The sequence below is a fragment of the Grus americana genome, chromosome 6, assembly GCF_028858705.1.
Source record: "Grus americana isolate bGruAme1 chromosome 6, bGruAme1.mat, whole genome shotgun sequence".
Taxonomy (NCBI): Eukaryota; Metazoa; Chordata; class Aves; order Gruiformes; family Gruidae; genus Grus; species Grus americana.
The window spans coordinates 23343879-23366199 of NC_072857.1; the positions used below are offsets into that span (position 1 = coordinate 23343879).

Here is a 22321-nt window from a genome sequence, read left to right on the forward strand (position 1 = left end):
CCTGGGCAGGGGCCGGGGGAGCTGGCGTGGCGGGAAATGGCGGCCGGGCCGGGTTGAGCCGAGCTGAGAGGGGACGAGAGCCGCGCCATGAGGCTGCTGCGCGCCCTGCTGCGCGGCGCCTCCCCGGGCAGCATCCCGCAGCAGGTGGACTTCTACTCGCGCTTCTCCCCCTCACCGCTCTCCATGAAGCAGTTCCTGGACTTCGGTGAGTCCCGCCGAGCTGACCCTGACCCCGGCCCCGGCCCGCCGCGCTGCCCGCAGGTGCCTGTGAGGAGTGGGGCGGGGCGGCCGCGAGCTTCCTCCCCCCCTCGTTAGCGCTGCCGCGTGCCCCTGCTGTTGCTTATCAGTTCTTAATACCGTCCTCCTGGGCAGAGAAAGGCTCTGCTTCCTGCCGGGAGAAGGGAGCCCGCTTAGCTCCTTCCCCAGAGGCTGGAACTGTGGCAAGGTTGAAATTCAGCTGAAAACTCCAGGTTTTGGCAATACAGCAGTAGTTTGTTTTTTTGTTTGGTTCCCTCCCCCCTTTGCAAAACCTGCAGTGTTGGGGTAGAGGGTGGGGACAGTTATGGCAATTGGTACTGTTAATACAGTGACTCAGAAAGGTGAGATTTGTTAAGCCTTTTGCAAGCTAGCAGCATGCAACCTTTTAAGGTATACCAAACACAACAACGGTTTGAGCTCAGCTGGCGCCGGGGAGCAAAAACAATCATCACCTCTGCTTGGTCACATGTCTGTGCCCTACAAAAACACCTTACTCGGATGTTGTGGATTTAGAAGATGTGTGAGAGAAAGAGCAGGACACAAATACTAAGAGCCATCCTGGAGGACTGGGTTACTAGCCTTGAAAATGAGTAAATTGGTAACAAGATACTCAGTCTTATATTCCACACTAAAACCATTTGTAATGCTCCCAGGTTTGACTGCTTGGAAACAAAAGGGATCACAGAAATTGTTCTGTGCTGCTTCCAAGCAAAGACTACACAGAGAAAGAAAGGTCTTGTAAGTCATACTGAGAAACCTTTTCAAAGCCTGGGGATGGAGCTGTACTATAATACATTCTGTTTCTGTACCCAAGGCACTCTTGTGTGGGTAAATGTTGTGTATAAACATTTAACTAGTTAATAGTTGTATTGCTTTTTATGTTTTTGCAAGTAAAACATAACTAAACTAAGCCTAGAACCCCAGACCTAGTATAAGTAGGAAGACTTACAAAGAAAAGTTTCTCTTAACTATCCTGTCACTACATCCATCTATTCAATGTTTCATACATTGCAATAAAATGTATCCAATATTTAAAACTCAAGATTTGTACAGGAACCCCACCATATATTCTGTTGCTACCATACTTTTAAGCAAAGAATCTTGTAATTCAGAGTTCGCTTTGACCTGTATTGTTTTACCACTAAAATATCAATAAAATAATGCATACCTTAAAACCAGTATTTATTTTCAAGGTACAGTATTTCCTCATGTCAAAAGTTAGGCTACTTTTTTTGCTGTTAGTACCTGAATGTATGGTAAATATAATCTTGAAACCTCATTTTTTGTGTTTTGATATTTTTCCTCTCTTTTGCTTAAGAATTGAAGAAAATATAGTAAAAACTAATAACAAAGGCAAAAAAAAAAAAAGAGTGGAGTGCAACACTGAGAAACTATTTGTCTGTAAGACATTCTGTAGCCATTATAATCTGATGGTGTTTTCATTGGGGATTTTTTTTTGGCTCCCTTTGCTAGAGTGAGAACAGTCAAAGAAGAAATCATAAAATCTGGTAATGCTAACTTAAACCACCAAACAAAACTTTGTTTCTAGTTCCTCCAGTTATCAATCTAGCAAATGAAATAAGCAAATTTAGGTCTGGATCATATAAATCAGTCATATCTTGGGTTATAAGTGCACAGTGTTTTCTGTAGGAGTCTTACCCATTCTTTGCATAGATGGACTATAGCTGCACAGGGAGAAAGCCATTTGCCCCTTCACTGAGGTCTTGCTTACACTAAGTTGTCTTCCATATTTGAGCCAGGATTGCAAAAGATACAGCCTCCAGATAAAAAACCCTAATTTGTGGAATGTCATTTGCCTACTATATGAGGCATTTGAAGATTACCTTCACATTCTAATACCTTCAGTCTGACTTGTTCATGGAGTTTTACCTGAGAAAAGGGAAAGGCCAGTAAGTCATGCCTGAAATGCAATCTGACTAGGGCTAAGAATGAGAGGTTTCTGGGCAGAGGTCCTGTGTAGACAACACATAATACTGGTGTCTCTGGAGAAGAATTTCTTGTAAGCTATTCACTTTTTTTACAAAGTTAACTGTAGTTTATGACATATCTGAGTCTGGATGCATTAAATGAATCTACTCCATTTCAATTTGGTAAAGATTTTTCCTGTTTAAGACATTCCCAGCTTCCTCTTTTTCTATGTCCCTTCCTTTAATCTTCTTCCCCAACTCCCGCTTGCCAAATGGAAGGGGTGAACTGAGCAGAAACACCAGAGTTATTTTTTAGGAATTACCTGTTGCAAAACACCAAGCCTGAGGTGTGTACTTCACTGCAGCAGACGAACAGGTTAGTAAGTTCAGGTACTGTTTACATGACACTCTTCAAGTCTGGCTGAGAATAAAATACAGCCTTTCTATGCCTCTTCCCCACTCCACACCCTTCTTTCTCACCTAGTAGAACAAGCATCATGGGAGTAAATTTAGGTCTGTATCTTAATAACCTCATTATCTTAACCTAATTTAATTGACACCCACACAGATGACACCTGTACTTATAAAATGACAGGTTAGTTATCAACAGGTGCAGTAATTCAGCTTCTAGCTTTTAAAAATGTAAAAAAATTAAAAAAGGAAATTATGAGAGAACTACTGCTGTAATGACTAAGCACAGTAGCTGTCCTACTTTCATTTCTCTCTCAGTATTCATGTGAATTCATTCATCTGTCTTCTGTTCCTGTAAGACAGTGAATTTAAACTGCAAGAGATCTAGCTGAAAATGAGATAAATATTACAGAGTTTATTTTCTGAAAATGTTCCAATATGAGCTATGGTAATTCAGTAAGGTCAGTGATCAAGCAGGGTGTATAGGACCATGACACTTTCTCAAGCATCCTTCCCACAAATAGTTTCCTGTGCTGGTTTGGTTTCATTTGCCTCTCTAGCATGCTCAGAATGACATACTGTTTTGACCAGTGCTAGTTACAGTCAATGTCTGCTGCAAATAAAATGAACAATGTACATGGACAGAAACAACATTTGAGTTGAATGGTATGGGTCTGCAACTATTGCACTAGTTACTCTTTATATATTGAAGATTCTCATTATCACAACAGGGCTGGTAGGTTTCAATGTGAGTTTATATTTTGAAATACAAGTGGGCTGCTGCCATGAAAGAAACATTGGCTTACCAGACTGGCTGAGTCAACTTTAAAACCAAACCACAGACCTCTTATGCAAGAAAGTAAGAGTTAGTTTGTGTAGTTCTCTACCATAAGTACTGACTTTATTCTGATGTTGTCATATCTTTATTTTGGTCTTAGGGTCTGAAAATGCTTGTGAAAAGACTTCATTTATGTTTCTGCGACAAGAGTTGCCTGTGAGATTGGCAAACATAATGAAGGAAATAAGCCTGCTTCCAGACAACCTCCTCAGAACACCTTCAGTTCAGCTAGTGCAGAGCTGGTAAGTACATTTTGTACCTCTAAGGGTGACCTTCTGCATATACACAAGTTAGAGGAACGACTCATTCTCTTCTATAGAAGGAACGTTTCATGTGCTTGTTACATGAACATCACTTATTTAGACTGAGTAAATATCCCAATGTAACATAAATCAGAAACTAAATTTACAGACTTGGAAAAAACCCTTTATGAGCAATTAGAGAACCCACAAGGGAATTAAAAATCATTAAGTATTGCAGATAGCCATGTATAGAATTCAGTGAAAACACAAAATCCACCAGAACAGTGTTTAATAGGGACTTACTTAAAATGAAGAAGCTAGTTGAAGAAACTAACAGAAGCAGGCTAATGCACAAAATGCTTGCAAAACGTAGTAGAAACCATTTAAAAGACAGGTTATTGCAGATAGAGAGCAAAGGTGTAGAAAATATGAAGAAAGAGCAATAGGAAGCTCCCAAAGCCATATTTAACAGAAAGAATATGAGGCTACTAAAATAAAAAAGATACCCTTTGAAAAGTAAAATTTGCTTTCAAGTAAGGTACTTACACATAAGCACAGAGTTTTGTAAGATGAAAGCAAAACAAAGAAATTGCTTGGCAAGTGCTAAAGAAACATGGCTATCTGGAAAGGATTTTAAAGTTAAGAGAACAGAAAATCTGCCAGTCAATAAGTAGGATTGATGAGATGACTGAATATAAAAAGAGCTATCAATGAAGATGATGGTTCTTAATGAAGCACGAATGCTTAAATTCTCATGCTACTAAATGACATTGATCAAATGGGAAATGAATTCCACTTGGACAAATGCAAAGTAGAGCAGAGAGAGGAACCTCCTCCCCCTGTACGCTTGCTTGTTTGCAATGGAAAAAGAAATTTTGATGCTACTGGGGATGTTTTTCTGAATATGTCAGTTGATGGGCGAGAAGGCAAATAGTGTTAGGAACTAAGTAACTAATGGGGAGGAATATAATTGTACCGCTGCGTTAGCCCATTATTCCTCTGAATTGCATGCGGTTTTAGTCACTCCATCCTGAACAGAAAAGACCAAGAGGGATAATCAGAGGGTTGGAACAATTTCTACGTGAGGAGAAACCAAATAGAATTCTTCAGCTTGGAAAATACACATCTAAGGAAAGAGATGGCAGAAATACTTAAATCATGAACAAGCTGGGAAGATTTTCTAATAACAGGAACTAGCTGGGGCTGCAAATAAGTGATCACCTACTGGGTTTAAAACACAAGGAAGATCTTTTATGCATTCTAATTAAATTGTGGAATTCATTGCTCTGGAAATTTTGGAAGAAAACATCATGAATAGATTCATAAGGATCTAACAAAATTCGCAGGGGATAGGTCAATGGGATATATCAAATACAGTGATTTGGAAACAAGCAACCTTGGAAGACCATAAATTGCTAACCAAAGGGATCTGGGGAGGCATATTAGAATTGGTCTTTGTCATGTTTCTTTCGTTTAAAGGTATGTCCAAAGTCTTCAGGAGATCCTTGACTTTAAGGACAAAAGTTCAGAAGATTCAGGGGCTATTCATAGGTAAGGATATGGTGTCACATATATTAATATTATGTTAATATTATGTAGAAGGACTGGCAAGAAAACAATAGTTTAAGAAGCTATCTCCAATCTTTATGTAAGAATTACAGTAACATCACCCCCTGTCCCTAAAATGAGAGTACATTAAAACATGAAACAAAGCACTTTCATGCCATATTATTTTGGTTGGGGCTTTTTTGTTGCACTGAAGCTATGAATATGTTAAATTTGACCAAATGTTTAGCAATTCCTTACTTGATGGACCTGATGTAAAGAACTTTTCACTTGTAGAGTAGGTTTGGTCATTGCTGGCTGACCATAACTGCTATTTGACAGGCATGGGATGATCTGCATGAAAGTGGTTGGCACAGTTTTATCTTTTTCTTGGCAGTAATCAAGATAATAAATAATAATTTTATAAATAAGCAATAATGGTTGATTACTGATTGAAATATGCTATAAAGACTGGCCTGTCTTCTTATTGCCATAGACAGACCCATGATATTTCTGTACATAACAGTCTTCATTTTTGTAGGCAGATAATCTGTTTGCCAAAGTATTAAATTCACTTGAAAGTGAAATACTAATGATGTATTAATTTTAGTTTTACAGATACTGTGATAAAAATCCGGAATCGACACAATGATGTAATTCCTACAATGGCTCAAGGAGTAACAGAGTACAAGGAAAGCTTTGGCATTGATCCAGTGACCTCACAGAATGTGCAGTATTTTTTAGACCGTTTCTACATGAGTCGCATTTCAATTAGAATGCTCCTTAATCAACACTGTAAGTGCCATTGTTGAAAGGAGGGGAAATGATACCTGCACTATGTCAGTATATTTTCCTTTCATTTTGAAGTGCTTAATATGTACTTAAATGCTTCTTAGGAGTACACTATTTGCCTTCCTATTTATAAACTCCTTAATACAATTCTTGAAATATTTATTAATAATAGGCTTTCAAGTATGGTGAAGATTGCCTATAAATTTCTAATTAGGGAAACTGAAGACACAAACGAAAATCATTTTATATGGAGTATTAAATAATATTTTCTTTTTTGGCAGCTTTACTGTTTGGTGGGAAAATTAATCCAGCTCATCCAAAACACATTGGAAGCATTGATCCTAGCTGCAATGTTGTTGAAGTTATTAGAGGTAAATTCAGCAGATAAGAACAAGAATCCTGAAAACTGACATGAATGTCTATACTGAGAACGAATACACATCTTGATATTCGTATACTGTTTAGTTCTTTCCTACCTGGAGCAGAAGTTTCAATTAATATTAAACTGTAATACACTTTTGTCACTTTTCCTATTTTTTGTGAGAAAATACAAAATCTTCCTGACCGTGCACAGTGTTTTCAATTTTTTTTCCTCTTTTTGGCAAACTGTAATGGAGGAATAAAACCCCCAAAAACTGGAGGGGGAAATGTAACTTTCTGTGGTTTTATTATAGATGGCTATGAAAGTGCCAAGAGACTTTGTGATTTATATTACATGAGCTCTCCAGAACTCATCCTTGAAGAGTTGAATGGTGAGTATGGGACAAAGCATAACATAATGATGAACGTAATGATGGCTTCTTCTAAAGTAGCTGGTGGTGAAATGTTCTCCTTTCTCTTTTCATATAATGTGTTCTCTATATCTGCTGTCATAAACAGTTGTTGGTTGGTGGGTTTTTTTTTTAATCTGGCAGAAAGCTTTCCCTATTCCTCCCTTTAATTAGAAAACTGAAACCAGTAGAAAAAAATTTGACACTACAGCTGTTAATATAACAGATTTTAGCAGCCTCCTTCCCTCCCTAAGGTTTCTTGTATGTCTTCACCCTACACTGTCTGTTACATCTCACCCTCTCTTGCATTTCTTGTGACACTTTTAAGATGTATACTAAACATGTCATTCTAATTTCTCTTGCTAATTCTATCATGTTCTTGTCGTTGTAATTAGATATAGTACACTCAAGTCATGGTAAAAATTATTTGAACCCATTGGTTGTGACTTGAAAAAACAGTTTACAACTGTGTTGCTATGAACTCAGAGGTCAGCTATTGTCATCGTTGTCGTGCTGAATGCTGAAGAGCCTTTCTGACATTATTCATTAGAGTACTTTTCAAGATACTAAATGCCAAGTTTGGACAGACCTACAAAAACAAGCAATCAAAATCGCTTCTACAAGTAATTGCAAAAGCCAAAGTGCAACCACAGTAACTTAGCCTATGAAGCTAAAGGCAAAGGAAGTGTTGCCTTCACCACACATTCCAGATCTTTTCTTCCTACTGTACAAAACCTGGCATTCTGTATCTAGATTAAAGGGTTTACCACTCTGCATGATACTAAAAACACTGTAGGAAACTATCAGTCATGCTAGCTCATGCTGTGTACTGAGGGGGTCATTTAATGTTGTATGTCCTCCAGAAGCCAGAACAAATAGTTCAGTTTTTATAAACAGCGTGACCTTTTGCTCAATGAATTGTGAAGGTGAGTTAAACCTGATCCAGGCCAAATGCACATTCCTTGCCCACAGCTGAGTGTGGAGACCATTATTTAAACCTTAGGCATGGGATCTGGGGATGGAGGTATGGAGGGAAGTGGTTAACTTGAGGACAGGAACCCGACATATTTCAAAGTGTGATCGTTTGGTTTTTTTCCCCCTGTTTCATTTTTACTGGTATATAACATGTTCTAGATCTTTTGACATCCCTAGTATTCAACATTTATGTTCATAAAGCATTGGTCACTAACACAATCCAGTGACAAATTACTAATTTGTTGAACTGAGAGAACCTTAAGAGCCAGCAGAATTTTCTGAGCAACCTTTCCTTAATTTTTCATACAATGAACATGTTCCTATGATACATTTTCTATACCAGTTTTATGGACAGAATTGTCTATATATTTTTTGTTAAGATTTCTTGTTAGAAATCAGCTAATTTCTAAATCCAAAACCAGGGTGTGCTGTAGTTACTATTTGGTGCATTATAGGATCATATGGTAATTCAGGTTGGAAGGGACCTCAGGAGGTTTCTAGCCTGACCTGCTCGAAACAGGGACAGCTACGAGGTCAGACCAGGTTGCTGAGGGCTTTATCCAGTTTGGTCTTACAAATCCTCCAAGGATGATGACTACATAAGCGTTGAAACAGGTTGTCCAGAGATGGTAACTGTCATGTTTTTCTTTATATCCAGTCTGAACCTCTGTTATTTCATCTTACGCTCACTGTTTCTTGTTCTCCCACCACCTGAAGAGCCTGGTTCTTACCTTCATGATAATCTTCTCATAGGTATTAGAAAGCACATATTATATGCCCTAATCAGTGATGCTACAGTGGCTTTTAAGATTAATTTCTAAAGCAGCAAGCACATTTGAAAATCTTGAGTATGGTTTTTGATTAACATACACCTTATCAAAACATTTCTGTTCAGATTTTCCTTCTTTTGTAAGTTCTCTCAACAATACAAGTATGCATTTTGAATTACTGTGGGGATAAAGATACCTAGTTTGCTATTTAATTATTTACACTCTCTTTTTTTTTCCAGCTAAATCACCAGGACAGCCCATGCAAGTGGTGTATGTGCCATCACATCTCTATCACATGGTTTTTGAACTTTTCAAGGTCTGTGCACTTACCATTACACAATTCTTCTATATATCTTTGTTTAGTGAGATTGTATTTGTTTGACTTTTTGAACTAATTATAGAGCGCAGTGTGTTTTTGCAAGTGCAAACCTCTTGCTGTTTGATTGCAGGAAGATAACCTAAATTGTACTATTTAGACAAACAGTAACTAACTGCATAGAAAATGAACAGCTCTGTAAGATTTATCTCCTTTGCCTAGCCACTGAATACATCTGACACCTTCTAAGTAGACAGCTTTGTCAAAAAATCTTAAAATTTATAAAGACATTAATTAATAAAGCAAGTGAGAATAAGATAGAAAATTTTGGGACAACTTCAAATCTGGTATAATGTGCAACACGTCCTATAGAGCTTTCCTCAAGCAGTTCAATCCTAGACTTTTCTTGATTTTTGTGTCACATTGCATGTACTATGCATGATAAAGATTTCTACAAATAAAACATTCAGATGTTTGTTCTAAAAAAAAAAGACTTGAAGTCTGTGTATTCTAATAAACTATATAAATACTGATACTGAATAAGCCAGAAATACTAAAAAAACCCTATTCTGAAACCATATATACTTGTTCTGATTCTGAAATATGTGATAAAAATAACTTTCCTAAATTGATGTTTTAAGATAATATACAAAGCAGTAAGAACAGGATTTAAGCTGTACTTGAAAATTGCAGAATGCAATGAGAGCCACCATGGAACATAATGCTGATCGATGCATTTATCCTCCAATTCATGTACATGTCACGTTGGGAAATGAGGATTTAACCGTGAAGGTACCAACTTTTTTTATTATTTTGAAGGTTATTTTGACTAAGTTTTTTTCCCTGTCACAGGCAAAGTATTACTAACTTTGGCTGGTGATCTGGTTCCAACAATAGTGGTGATGTAGTAAGTAACAAGACCATTATGGAATTTCACATACTGCATCAGTAGGAAATTCATTAAGAGGTTGCGCAGTCACACTGAAGGCTCTGCAATAGAATTCTATGCTTTTGTCACATTCACGTCTCGCCTAGCTTATAAGCAACCATGACTAAAAATGAAGTAGCATCTTTATACAATTGTACTATCAGCATTTTGTGTGTGACAATGACAGAGCTATACAGGTGTGAAACAAATGAAAAAGAAGGGAATTAAACATTGTATATTCCATGCAAATCAAAACTCCCTGAAGTATAGTTTGCAGAGTAATTTATTCTTTTTCTGTACAACATCCGTGTTGGATTTCAAAGACCAACTGCCAGCACTGGCTTTTCATAAGTCTAACTAAATGGTAGTAAAACAACTCTCCCGACTTACTCTTTCAGTAACAGGTTTTAATAGATTGTCTTTAACTGGCAGTATTCCTGAGGAATAAAGATAAAAATACACAGAATCTGGCATTTGCTAAAAGGTATAGATACTGACTTCAGACAAAACTGAGTTATGAACAAGATAAAAGCAATGCACAATTGAAGTAGAATTTTCTTGCTGCTAAAAGATTATGAATGCTTCTTATGGTAGTATTTTATTTAAATGGTTTGGATAAGGGATGAAAGGGAAGGATTCATCTCTCTCTGGTCATTGCTGTAGCTAGACATGAGAATTTAAGAAAAGCCTTAATTTAATAGGGACAACTTTATATTAAGTTTTACCTGAACTTTCTCTGGGTAATTGTTTGAGAGAAGCTGTCTTTTATAAAAATGCATTCAGGGATGGAATGCTACATGTTCCTTCTTGTTCCAGATGAGTGATCGTGGTGGAGGTGTTCCTATGAGGAAAATTGACAGACTATTCAACTACATGTATTCAACAGCACCACGTCCACGTGTTGAGACGTCACGAGCTACACCTTTGGTATGCAAATCTTTTATACTTTGTCATCTTGAATATGTTGAATTGTCACAAAAGAAACCATTTAGCCAAAGCTATGAAGTACTAATTTTATAGATACAATGAGTATCACCATTTGGATGTTATAGCTTGATTCAAATATTTTTCTGAAAATAAAAGGAAAATTGCATAAAATCCTAAAAATTATTTAAACTTATTCAAGATTGTTTTTCCTCTACCAAATATAAAGATCAGCTACCTCAAGCAAAACACTTAGCTACGCTGTATGTACTGCAGTAAGGACAGGACTCTGACTTCTTGTTGTGGCCAGTGAATGAAAGGAAAAATAATGGTAGCAATGATTTTGGATCAAGTCCACAGTTTCATTTGTACTGTGTAGTCGGTTGTACCATCCCCCAGCAAGGATGAAAGTACGCAGATGTGACAGGGCATACTAAGAATCTACTTTGGTGTCGTGTGAACTTAATAGATGCAAAAGAAATAAAGCCTTCTGTCAGTAAGAAGCTCTGAACAGCTTTCCTGAATTTTACCCTTGCATTGCATCATTCAAAATGTGGTTTTTAAATGTATGTAGTGTTCTGCAGCTAGATGACTGTGCAACTCATTAAACACTAGATCTTTATAGAGAGGTGTTGTGTACGTTCATCGAGAGATTACCTCTAAAATTTAGTAGATAAAAAAAAAATTATACTTAACACGTCAGGGCTATGTCCTGCTACTGCAGACAGGGCTTGATATAATTTTCGTATAAGCTACAAATTCACAGACATTGCTTCTTGGACCTTTTTTATATAAATGTATCTTATTTAAGTACTCAGTGTTCTTAAGATTAGCAGCTCCATGAGGCATAAGACAGAGTTAGTATAGTTTTCTCTGGTAGTGCCATCTCTTCTTGAAAAAGCTACCATAATACAAGAAGTGTTATCTAGCAGCCCTGCCTGACAAAGGAATAAAAGTTTTCTCATAATCACAATCATCCATGCATTCTTCTGTTTCTGGGGGGCGCAGTAGTTAACATTTGAGCTTCTTCTCTTACTGTCAAACATCATGCTTAGTTTGTCTGTTTACCTACTAAGCTAAAACAGAAAACATCACTGATTGATGCATTAATGAAAATGCACTTTTTCTCCTGGATCAGGCTGGATTTGGTTATGGCTTACCCATATCACGTCTGTATGCACAGTACTTCCAAGGAGACCTGAAACTGTATTCCTTAGAAGGCTATGGTACAGATGCAGTTATTTACATAAAGGTATGATGTAACACTTTATCATTTTAAATTTATCAGCACCTCTAATCTGACTGATAATGGAACTCCTTGTTCTGTTACTATAACTTTGATTGAAAAGAATCATCAGCTACAGTCTTCTCTACTTACAGGCCTTATCAACAGAATCAATTGAAAGACTCCCCGTATATAACAAAGCAGCCTGGAAACATTATAAAGCAAACCATGAAGCAGATGATTGGTGTGTGCCAAGCAGTGAGCCAAAAGACATGACTACTTTTCGCAGTATATAGCTTTCTCCTCAACAGTTCATAAGAAGTAGATATGTCTGTAAAGGGAATTTAAAAGACCTGATTTACTCCAAGATGCTGAGCCACATATGATAACATGAAAATAATTTTAAATGGAGTAACTCTTTTCTGGAATTAAAAAACCCCCCACAAACAAAACCCAAGAAAAACTGCAAACCTGTACATACTCTTAAGTGAGAAGGTCAAACTTAATTTGTTCCACTGTCTATTTATGACTACTTTCAGTTGCTAAATCAAGGCAGCAGTAATTTCAGGGTTTATAGGGACTAATGCAATCTATATAATCTCTGGTGAGAAATGTATTAATGCATATAATTACAAAATTGTTTTAATAGAACTATTGAAAAAGCTCGCCAGAGTGTTTTTCCATTACACAGTATTACAGATTAATTAAAAACTCATCTAAGAAATATTGAGTTCATTGCTATATCTTTGCACCTGTATGGCACTTTCTATTCTTTTATCTTAAGCATGCCTAATTTTGCAAAGTTAGATATATCGCCTGCACACCTTGCCTACATCAAGGTTTTCTGCAGGTGTAGAAATCACACTTAGGTCTGTAGGGATAAAAAAAATAAAATTAAAAATCAGTTCTAGCTGCTACCACTGGCATAATATATCTCAGGTATGTGGTATCAGTCATATTTCTTTGTTTGTAATGTGAATATTTAATACACATGAAAAATTTATCTTGCTATGATCATTGTGAATTAGCAAATAGTGTTGGCTTGTGTAGGTAAAGATATGCTGTCTTGCATTTGCTTATGTTTCTGTAGGTAATACCAAAATGCAGTATCAATGTTCTAGCCCTAGTAAGATCTCAGACTCTGGGGTATGTCAGGTTACAGCTGTTAAATGGAACTATTTTAATAAACAGATTTTTTTAAATTTGCCCTTAGTAGGGCATCTCTATTATTTGGACAATAGAAACTACCTTCTCAGGAGTATTTAAGAAAAAGTGGAATTAACAGGTTTTGAAAATACCTTTGTATTTGTGATGTGCTTCTGGCCTCATTTATGTAGTAAATGGAAGTCACACTATAACATAAATAAGGTAAGCAGAATGTGTTTATCAGTCAAAGCAAACTGTCAAAACATACTGGTGAAGATAGAGAGGGGAATGAATATTACATTTCAGGTACAAAGTCCTTTAAATAAAGGATTCAACTTTTTAATGCCTATTGTGCCAGCTTTGTTCAAATCATATACATCTATGTTGCACCTCAGTCCCTGTTACTCCTGAACATTTAGGAGTGATGCAGTTAAGGACATTGAGAACTAAATCCTTTTCTCAGTTAATTCATTGCATGTAATTCTGTGATTTTTGTACTGCAGCAGACATGCATAATCACTCCGAAATAAGCCTAAATTTTGCTAGTTTACTAGCTCTGCACAGAGCAGACAGAAGGTGAGATACCACAAGAGAAGGTAATAGCTAGTACGTTAGACACGACATCATGCTATTCTGGTTGTAGCTGAGCCAAAGTAAAGATTATCAGCTGCTACCTCCCTAGTCTAGTTCTGCAAAACAATAAAATGGTTTTATACCCTGGTCAAGCTAATGTAGGTCACTGTAAAAGGAGTGATTTACAGAATGAGCTATACACAGAGTTAAACTGACACTCTGAGGGAGGATTGCTCTAGCTTAATTGCCACCAGAACAGTAGAGTTACCTGCTCCACTCAAGCTTGTGGGCACTTTGAGAGGTCCCTATTTTTCTTCTTTACAAAGCTGTGAGGTGGTGACTGGCACACCTTTCAATCCGCATGGCTACAAGTGAGGAGAAACTATAGCTGCTGTTCTTCAACCCTGCAGGAGGATGTATGTGAGAAATGTCACATATTGTAAAATGGGGCCTGTACAAAAGTTAGAGGGAATGCTTGCAGCTATTGCTTTTGCTAAACTAAAGCTGGAAGTTACACCTTCTAGTGGAAGGTGTCCCTGCCCATGGCAGGGGGGGTTGGAACTAGATGATCTTTAAGGTCCCTTCCAACCCAAACCATTCTGTGATTCTATGATTTTAAAGACTTAACACTGAAGCTGAACATTCTAGCTTTTACGCTAAGTTTTAAGTGCTTAACTAACTTAATTGAACTGATTTTAGTAGTATCTGAGAACTACAAGAGAAGTTTCCGAAGAAAAGCTAACACACGTTTTCTAGAAAGTCTATTAAAGTATTTCATATGGTATTATTGAAATAAAACCTCTTTCATGCTCTCAGCTAGCTACTGATTGAATTCTGATTATTAGAACAACTTGCTGTGTAATTTGTATCTATCTCCTCACCTATCACCCCGAATGATTGTGGTAAAAACACAAATGTAGTAATATTTTTGTTTGCCATGTTTAACCCTACTTACAAGTTTGATCTTTGATTACTCTTGATTTAAACAGTAGTTCAGAAGGTAATTTTTGTGGTTTAATATTTTCATTACTGTACTGAAGTCATTGCTAGCACACTGGTTAAGTTGAAGTGAATCACTGTAGAAAATTAGTGTACTAGGTTAGCTATCAAAATGCTGAGATTAATAGTTTTGTATGCGAATGAGCTCAATCTTGCACTGTAAAGTTAATCTTGGTTTGTGTTAACTTAATTTTTTGAAAGAATCACTACATTTATTCATTAAAACTATTTTAAAAATGAAACTTTCAGTTGGGTGATTTTGTGGCTTTGTATTAAGCTAGTTTCGTGGAGCCGGCCTTCTCATTTAGCATCTGACAGATGTTAAATGCTGTGGTCTGTGATAATCGATGTTCCTATGCTCAGGTGCCAAGTGAGTTGATCATCCCTGCTATGGCCCCCATTTAACTACAATGGCTCTGCACTAGCAGACCTTTGAAACCATTATTTCCACTAGTCTCCTTCCTCAGAAACAAAATTCTTCATAGGGTGAAACATTCAGTTCAGTAGGCTTAAAGGGAGAAGGTAATACACGGTTGTATCAATATTCTCTGTTCTAGCTGAAAGCACTTAACTGAGAAATAAACTTCCTTGACTGAAGTAATCGAAGGGTTGTTTTACGTGTGTGGTCCTAAGCATTTGATCACTCCATACTTCTAATTCCCTTCTCTTTTTTTCAGTAGGGCAGCATTCCTCTCTGACTCAAGGTCTGTAAGTTTGGAGTACAAACTCAAAGCTACTGGAAACAAAGTAAATAAGTTAAATCATGACCAAAGCATTGTTTCTTAATGCACAAAACTGAAAATTGAACCTCTTTTTAGAAGTAATTATTACCAAGATTTTCAAACTTTATTTTGGAAATGCATAGTGTGCAGAAGCATTTCCACGCAGTGCTTTTGCTGAAATTCGTAAGACATTTATACAAAAAAATAACAACTGTGAAACACCAACAGTGAAGTTCATTCATTTAATTAAAATGAAAAACAGTCCATAGATTTAAAGGAGAACTTGGTCCACATAAACGAATTACATAAGTTTTGTTCTAGTCCATTCTATGGTGGACTGATATTTAAACTAGTCTATGTTTCTGGAATAATCTAATCAAAGGAAGTGCTGTTGTAGCATCTCTAGAAAATATAGTATGTAAATATACAAAACACCATTTCATGTTCTAAACTATTCTGAGAATCAAATCCTCCTTTAAAGAGAAATAATCCGTAGTCTACAGTTGACCATTTAAATACAATGCAGAAACCCAGTGCTTCAGTGATAATTTTTCCTACAATTCTTCCCTCAGTATTTTAAGTTTGAAAAACAGTATAGTTTAAAATTAGCAAATATATAAATTTGGTCCGCAAAAATCTTGTAGCAGGTAGAAAAGAGAAATACATGTATTGCAAATTGATTTTATTCATAGCATAGATCTATAAAACTATGTATTATTTAGGAAAAATAGGTTAAAAAAGATCTTATTTATAGGTTTAAACCTTGTCCCAACACCATATGGGTAGTGTACAGAAAATATTATGCTTAGTGTAAGTAGTTTGTGAAAATTACTTAATATTTCTTGTTATTTTCTCAGTAAATTCCAACACAGAATTCAAAAACAATGTGCTACTACAGTGAACTTTGAATGAAAATCCCAGAAATACAAGAATTTAAACAAAATAATCCATAAATTTGAAATACATGCTTTCTTTTTAAATTAATTTGACATTACCGTTTTCTTAAACTTAATTTTTACTATACATCTTTAGTGGCAACAGATAAACAGACTGTCACAGACTGAACTTGTTGGCAGGATTTTTCTATTGTCCCTCTATCAGATTCAACTCTATCAAATGCTAGTTGACTACTATTGGAATGATTTTTAATACAGTATTCTACTTTTCACAAACATCAACTTCAATGACAAGGGCATGTGAGGTCTTAGAAGCACAAATATTACTTAAGGCAGAAAGTTAAATTATTGTCTATTAGTACAGGCAGAGTCAACTAGGAATAAAAACACTGAAAACATAATTTCATTTTATTGGGTTGTAATAGGGAGGGACCATAATTAAAAAGTAAAAAAAACACCTACCATGTTAAACTGTTGCACTTTCCCTCCTCCCTCAATTGTACAATTATATACAAATCTGCTGAATTTCCTCAAGATGAAGCAAGTCTGCGCTAAAATAAAATGGTCATTTTAGCAGCTTGATTCAAGAGTGGTTACCACTCTGCCAGTCTTGCGAACTTCTCTCTCCTTCTTTTGAACCTTTTCCTTCTGCTTTTCCAGTTTTTCTTGTGTTTTTCTAATATCCTTAATTTTTTTCTTTATTGTTGATCGGTCATTTTGACTGGAGACTCCCAAAGCCTTTAGGAGGGGGAAAAAATAAAATACCTCATTATTAATTTTTCCAACAGCACTGTGAACAGTACTTGTGCATGAACAGTTTAAGAAAGCATTATTCACTTTGCTGCAAGATAGTCTGTTTATTTGAAAAATAAGGACATAAATCTTCAAGAGCATTGTAAATGATCATCTGGTCACAAAGTAAGGAAACAAGGGCCTACTCTTGTTCGGTTGTGAAGTAACAGCTTCTCTTTGCATTTTCCAAACATGTAGACAGCTGAGTATTTCCAGCAAATAGCATAATAATAGTAGTCTCTCTCTTTTCTAGCTCTTTTTATACAAGAGGAATTTATATTCAGTAACTACTCTTTAATTTTTAATATTAAGGATTTTAAAGTGTACTATTAAAAAGTGTATTCAGTAAGTAGATGGTACACTTTGATTTTTGATCAGCAGGTGGCAGTACCCGATGCCAAGTTACAGACAGCACTCGCCTCGCATTCTATGGAGCTCCGAATGGCGTTAGGTGTAAATTGAACTTCAGGCATCAACATCCACAGTTCCCCAGACAGAGACAGTCATTTGACAGACCAGTAACAGGTATTTCCTCAGTGTCCAAGGAAATACTTACTTAACAAAATACAGGACATTTAGTGTTGCACATCTATTCTAAAAAGCGGGTGTATTTTGGAGACTGACATTAGACACATTTTTATTCCCTCCCTAAAACATTCAAATCCTACTATTGATCATTAACAATAATTTGCCTTATGCCAGAATAGACATCTTGCCTGTCCAAAATGCAGTCTGATAATCTAACAAGAAAGAAAAACTGAAAGTTTACTGGCACTAGAAAGGATACATACCACGCAGCTTCCAGATGTAAAATGACAAGAAAAGGCTCAAAAGAAAGATTCAAACTAGATTTTTTCAGCAGGAGTAAAAACCAAAAACATTTAAAGGTCACCAGATAGGATTTTAGCCTTCCCATTTGAATAGGACATGTGGAAGAAACAGATTTCTAAAACCGGATCCTGCAATTCTATGCATTTGAATTGGCCGGGTCTTGTTTTGATAGGACCTATGCTGAGATTGAACTCCACAGAAGTGAAGGTGAACAGGAAGATATTTAATCCTGTATAATTTGATTTTTTCACTACTGTACAAGGGAATTATGCTTACTTTGATTTTCTCAAGATGCAAACAAGAAAGAAATACTTGGTATTTTTCCAATTAAAACCAGCTTGTCTTTAATTGTACAATCATTTACTAAATTCTCATCTAACTATATAGTCCTCATTTTTCAAAAGCAAAACTCTATCCCATAAAAAGTCATGAAAACAGGAAAGCAGCGTTTGTAGGTAAAAAATATGTCTGAATAAGCAGTGAAATTTATACTGTTACAAATCTATCCTGGGATATTCACATACCTTTAACTTCTCACTGTCGAGCTGCATTAACTGTTGTCCATCTATGTTCATAGCTGTGAACTCTGTAATATACTGCTCCATGTTCATTCCCATTAACCAGTGGCATACTTGCTGAGTGGTCCATTCAGAAATAGGTCTACTGTGCCATTGATTTTGTTTTCCTGTTGTTGTAAATTCATCATCTAATCCCTAACCAATTGAAAAAAGTCACTATAAGTAATGTTTTACTTGACTATATGTTGAATTCCAGTTGCTAATTGAGTTTGATTAACAAAATGCATTGTAAAACATCCTCCAGCTGCAAAAGGACTTAAGTTCTTGAGATCACAGTTATAGTCAGTTTGCCTAGGAGTTTGCTATAAACAAAAGGACACTACAACATTCAACACAAACTAAGTCAGAAATAGAGAACATAAATGGTTTTCTCTAAGAAATTATATAACAAAACATGTGATTGAATATGATGTGTCTTAACAATGACATCCTCAATCAGTCAGTTAAGGTAGCTCAATCCTACTGTTAGCTACTGCCTTACACAGCATCAAGAAGAATCAAGTAGCACTTCAATTGTATTACTCATTATTGTTAAAGTGAAGGAAATCCAGAATAAAAGCAATTCTAATAATCAGCAAATCTGGTGACAGTTCCAGGTATAGTTTGACTAAATTTGGTGCATTTCTAAAAAGAGAGGACTGTTATTTCATCTAATGCCATCATGTCAACATTTTAAAGAGTCTGCCTAGTAGAAGACCGTTTGAGAAACATAAGAGCTTGTAGCCTTCCACTGAAAATTGACTTTGCCAGCTCACAGAGCTTTTGAAGCTCCCTGCTTCAATTTCAGTTGGCTTCTGAGGGGAAAAAGGTACTGCTGTTCATCCTGAAGCACTCTATTACTTCATCACAAAAGAAAAACTACATAAAACAGAGCTCAATGTCTGTACAGAAGAAATTCTAGTGTGATACTTGAATCGGTAACATCAGAGTTACCTGAAGTTTTATTAACTATCCAAAATGATCTCTCGCTAGCTCATGATTGAGTACAGGCTGCAATAGACTTACAGACTGCTCCACTAGGCAGCTTCCACTACTTACCAGAGATATTTGCAAAACAGCAGAAAGCATGCACACTTTCACCAGCAAGCCTTATGCATGTCATTTGTAAAGAGAAAACATGGAAATAAGCATCTTTCTAGTGATGGATTTCAGACGTGACCCTGTAAGTTTCAAGTGAACAACTACAGCTCCCAACCAGAGCAATCTCACAAAATCCAACTCCCTTGACGAAAAATTTGGAAGAGTTGATTGAATGTAACAAAATAGTTCTGGCGATTACAAGTGAAAGATATTGAGATGTAGGCCTGTCACATGATCCAATCATACAGTAAACTGGATCTGAGAGTGTAACATGGAACATATGTCTGAGGTTACACAAATACAATTTTAAATTTCTGATGTATCAGAGGACTACATGTAATTAGAAACAGTTTTGCTTTCCCTGGTCTGTGAAACAAGGACAGTGGTTACATTAGGAGGTAGTGCAGATAGATAGGAACAAGTTTGTAGAGCAGAACAGTTTGTGCTGATGTCCTAAAATCCATACTACAAGCATTTCAAAGGATTTTCACTTCCAAAAAGTGAAAAGTGACTCATCCGGTCACACAGACTCAATGGCCACTAGCAGCTGGAATGCACCAGGAACACTGTTGGAGCACATCTGATTTGATTTCCAAGATGAATCAATGTCAGGCAAGTGGGGACAATCAGGAGATTTACTTCAAAAATTAACTCGTAGTCCAAAATAAAATGCTTATGTAGATATAACAAGTGTGAACACATCCACCTTCTGATGTGTGAATGAATAGCAATTTTCACAAAATAGCAGCAAAGGGCTCTAGAAGAGGTTTTGCTTGAAGTGTTCTATACAGCATCTGTATCAAGACAACCAGGGCATGGCGAGTTTTCTATCCAAGCTATCAAGCTTGAAGTGCTTCGCACAGAGAAAGAAGGTTCATCTTATAAATTACTAAAGGAATTTCAAAATACCCATTTATTTTAAATAATTTTAGATAACAGTACTCCTCAACCTGATATTGTAGTACAAAATATATATAGGTAGCTTTTTATTTTGTCTCGTACTAGCAAATGTTCATGAATAATACACAAAAAAGGGGAAACTTTTTACATTTCAAGTTTGACCTGTATCTCAGAGTCACGTGTGGTCTATCATCAGCAAGAAATACTAAAATCTGTATTGCCACGTACATATTTTTCATATCTACTTTTATCCTTTCGTATGTGTGTATATCTATATCCATATATATCCTTTACACTGGGAAATGTGTAAAACGTTTTAGTCCAATTGGGACTCACTCGCTAGTTTTATTTAATCTGTACTAGCCAGGCAACAACTTCACTTCTATAATTTCAGAGTACATGTACTTGAAGAAGGTGTACTCCCGTTAAATAAAGAGGCCCAGATTCATTCATTTCACCAGGGGAATGCAGACCCTCGACAGAATCTCAGGGGCTCTCTGCACCAGTTCATCCAAGCAGCACAGCTTAGAGCAGCTAACAGACTGTACCATGGAGTCCTCCAGAATGAACTACTAATTCCAGTCTAGGCTTCCTGCATCACCAGTTGCTAACAAACTCCTCCTACTTCATGCTGCTAATGACACGACCCTAAAACCAGAAGTTGTACCAGAAATTGAATCTGTGCTAAAACACTTAGACATCATTTCCTCACAGAAGTGAAGGTGAACACGAAGATATTTAATCCTGTATAATTTGATTTTTTCACTACTGTACAAGGGAAAAGTATATCTGTAACTATTTTTTAAGAATGTGAATAGGAAAGTGAAAAGTGTAGAAGAATAAGATGAAGAACACTTATTTCTGAGTAATGCTTATTGGTCATTAAACAACACCTCTACATAATTTTTTTTTCTCAATTGTCTACTGTCCTTCCAGAGACAGAAGGGCTGTCCCAAGCTGTTTGTACATCAGAGTTACCATCCTCAAAACAGCCACCACGCACACACAAAAAATCAGCTGCAAATTCAGAAGCAGAACTAAAACTACTTATATGGTATGGAAGCATGAGAAAACCATATGCTCCTGCATAAAAATGCAGGTGATTCAGAAAGCAAGTACAGAAATACTGAAGGCTTTAAAGATAAAAATACAAAACCCAAGAAGAAAACAAATGCCATCACAGCATTTAACAGATTAAAACCTTTAAATAGGTAGGAGGGATTACCAGCCAGCTTGCTAACCAACTGTGAGTGGAGGTGCCTTTGCTCTAACTAGCTGGCTCTAACAACCTCTCACCACACAGTCACTTCCCCAAAGTGCCTGAGAGTACCTGCCCAGCAGAGACAGACTCTGCAGTGCTGCTCCCGTCTAGGTTTCAGAGGTGTTTCCATCTCTACTCTTCCAACAATTCCAGGATTTTTAGGGCAGCACGTAGTAGCCCATTCCTCTGAAAGCAGGGGTTGTTACACTGGCTAGCATGATCCCTGCTGGGTATTCATAAACCCATCCAAACAACAAGCACCAGACAGAAATTCTACTTGCTTAAGCTTAAGGTAAGGATTTGAAATATACAAAATTGCTGTAAGATTGGTTACTTTTTTCCCTAGACTTCAGTGTGTTGTACTCATTAAAAAACCCCAAGAATAGAACTACCTATTTGTCTTCACACACACAGCCTTTCCAAAAGGGAAAACAGCTCAGAGTTTATTTATCATTACTCTCAGAACAGACCCTGATAATCAATGTAATTACTGAAAAGGTACAAAACAACATTCATTGCTCATATGCATAAGCAACATATGAACTAGAGACAACATTACAATCAAACTCATCTACAACAAAAAAAAGTTTAAATATCAGTTTACACATGCAGTTAGTAATA

General features: G+C 36.5%; 2 protein-coding genes across 9 annotated transcripts in view; one reads left to right on the forward strand and one right to left on the reverse strand.

Annotated features, from left to right (window-relative positions):
* The first annotated feature begins 72 nt into the window (after positions 1-72).
* Positions 73-14882, forward strand: PDK1 (pyruvate dehydrogenase kinase 1). Its single transcript, XM_054829331.1, has 11 exons — positions 73-205; positions 3536-3677; positions 5157-5228; positions 5833-6017; positions 6296-6385; positions 6689-6766; positions 8769-8845; positions 9539-9637; positions 10590-10700; positions 11836-11949; positions 12078-14882. Exons 1-11 carry the CDS (start codon positions 88-90, stop codon positions 12216-12218), a joined length of 1227 nt encoding a protein of 408 aa, XP_054685306.1. The 5' UTR covers positions 73-87; the 3' UTR covers positions 12219-14882.
* Positions 14883-15492: 610 nt separating this feature from the next.
* The window catches only part of LOC129207952 (neurabin-1-like), a 65742-nt gene continuing 58913 nt past the window's right edge, over positions 15493-22321 (reverse strand). For 5 of the 8 annotated variants that reach the window (XM_054829828.1, XM_054829826.1, XM_054829825.1 and 2 more), the window contains 2 exons: positions 18406-18594; positions 15493-16996 (listed from right to left, as the gene is read on the reverse strand). In XM_054829828.1, the coding sequence (XP_054685803.1) occupies positions 16829-16996; positions 18406-18594 (357 nt within the window). In that variant the 3' untranslated portion in view covers positions 15493-16828. The remainder of the gene's footprint in view (positions 16997-18405; positions 18595-22321) is intronic. The other 3 variants (XM_054829830.1, XM_054829831.1, XM_054829832.1) reach the window with 2 other exon arrangements.

Coding starts and splice junctions, on each gene's coding strand:
- PDK1 (XM_054829331.1), top strand. CDS start 88: ATGAGGCTGCTGCGCGCCCTGCTGCGCGGCGCCTCCCCGGGCAGCATC. Junction 3,678..5,156: donor GTTCAGCTAGTGCAGAGCTG/GTAAGTACATTT, acceptor TTTCGTTTAAAG/GTATGTCCAAAGTCTTCAGG. Junction 11,950..12,077: donor ATGCAGTTATTTACATAAAG/GTATGATGTAAC, acceptor CTCTACTTACAG/GCCTTATCAACAGAATCAAT.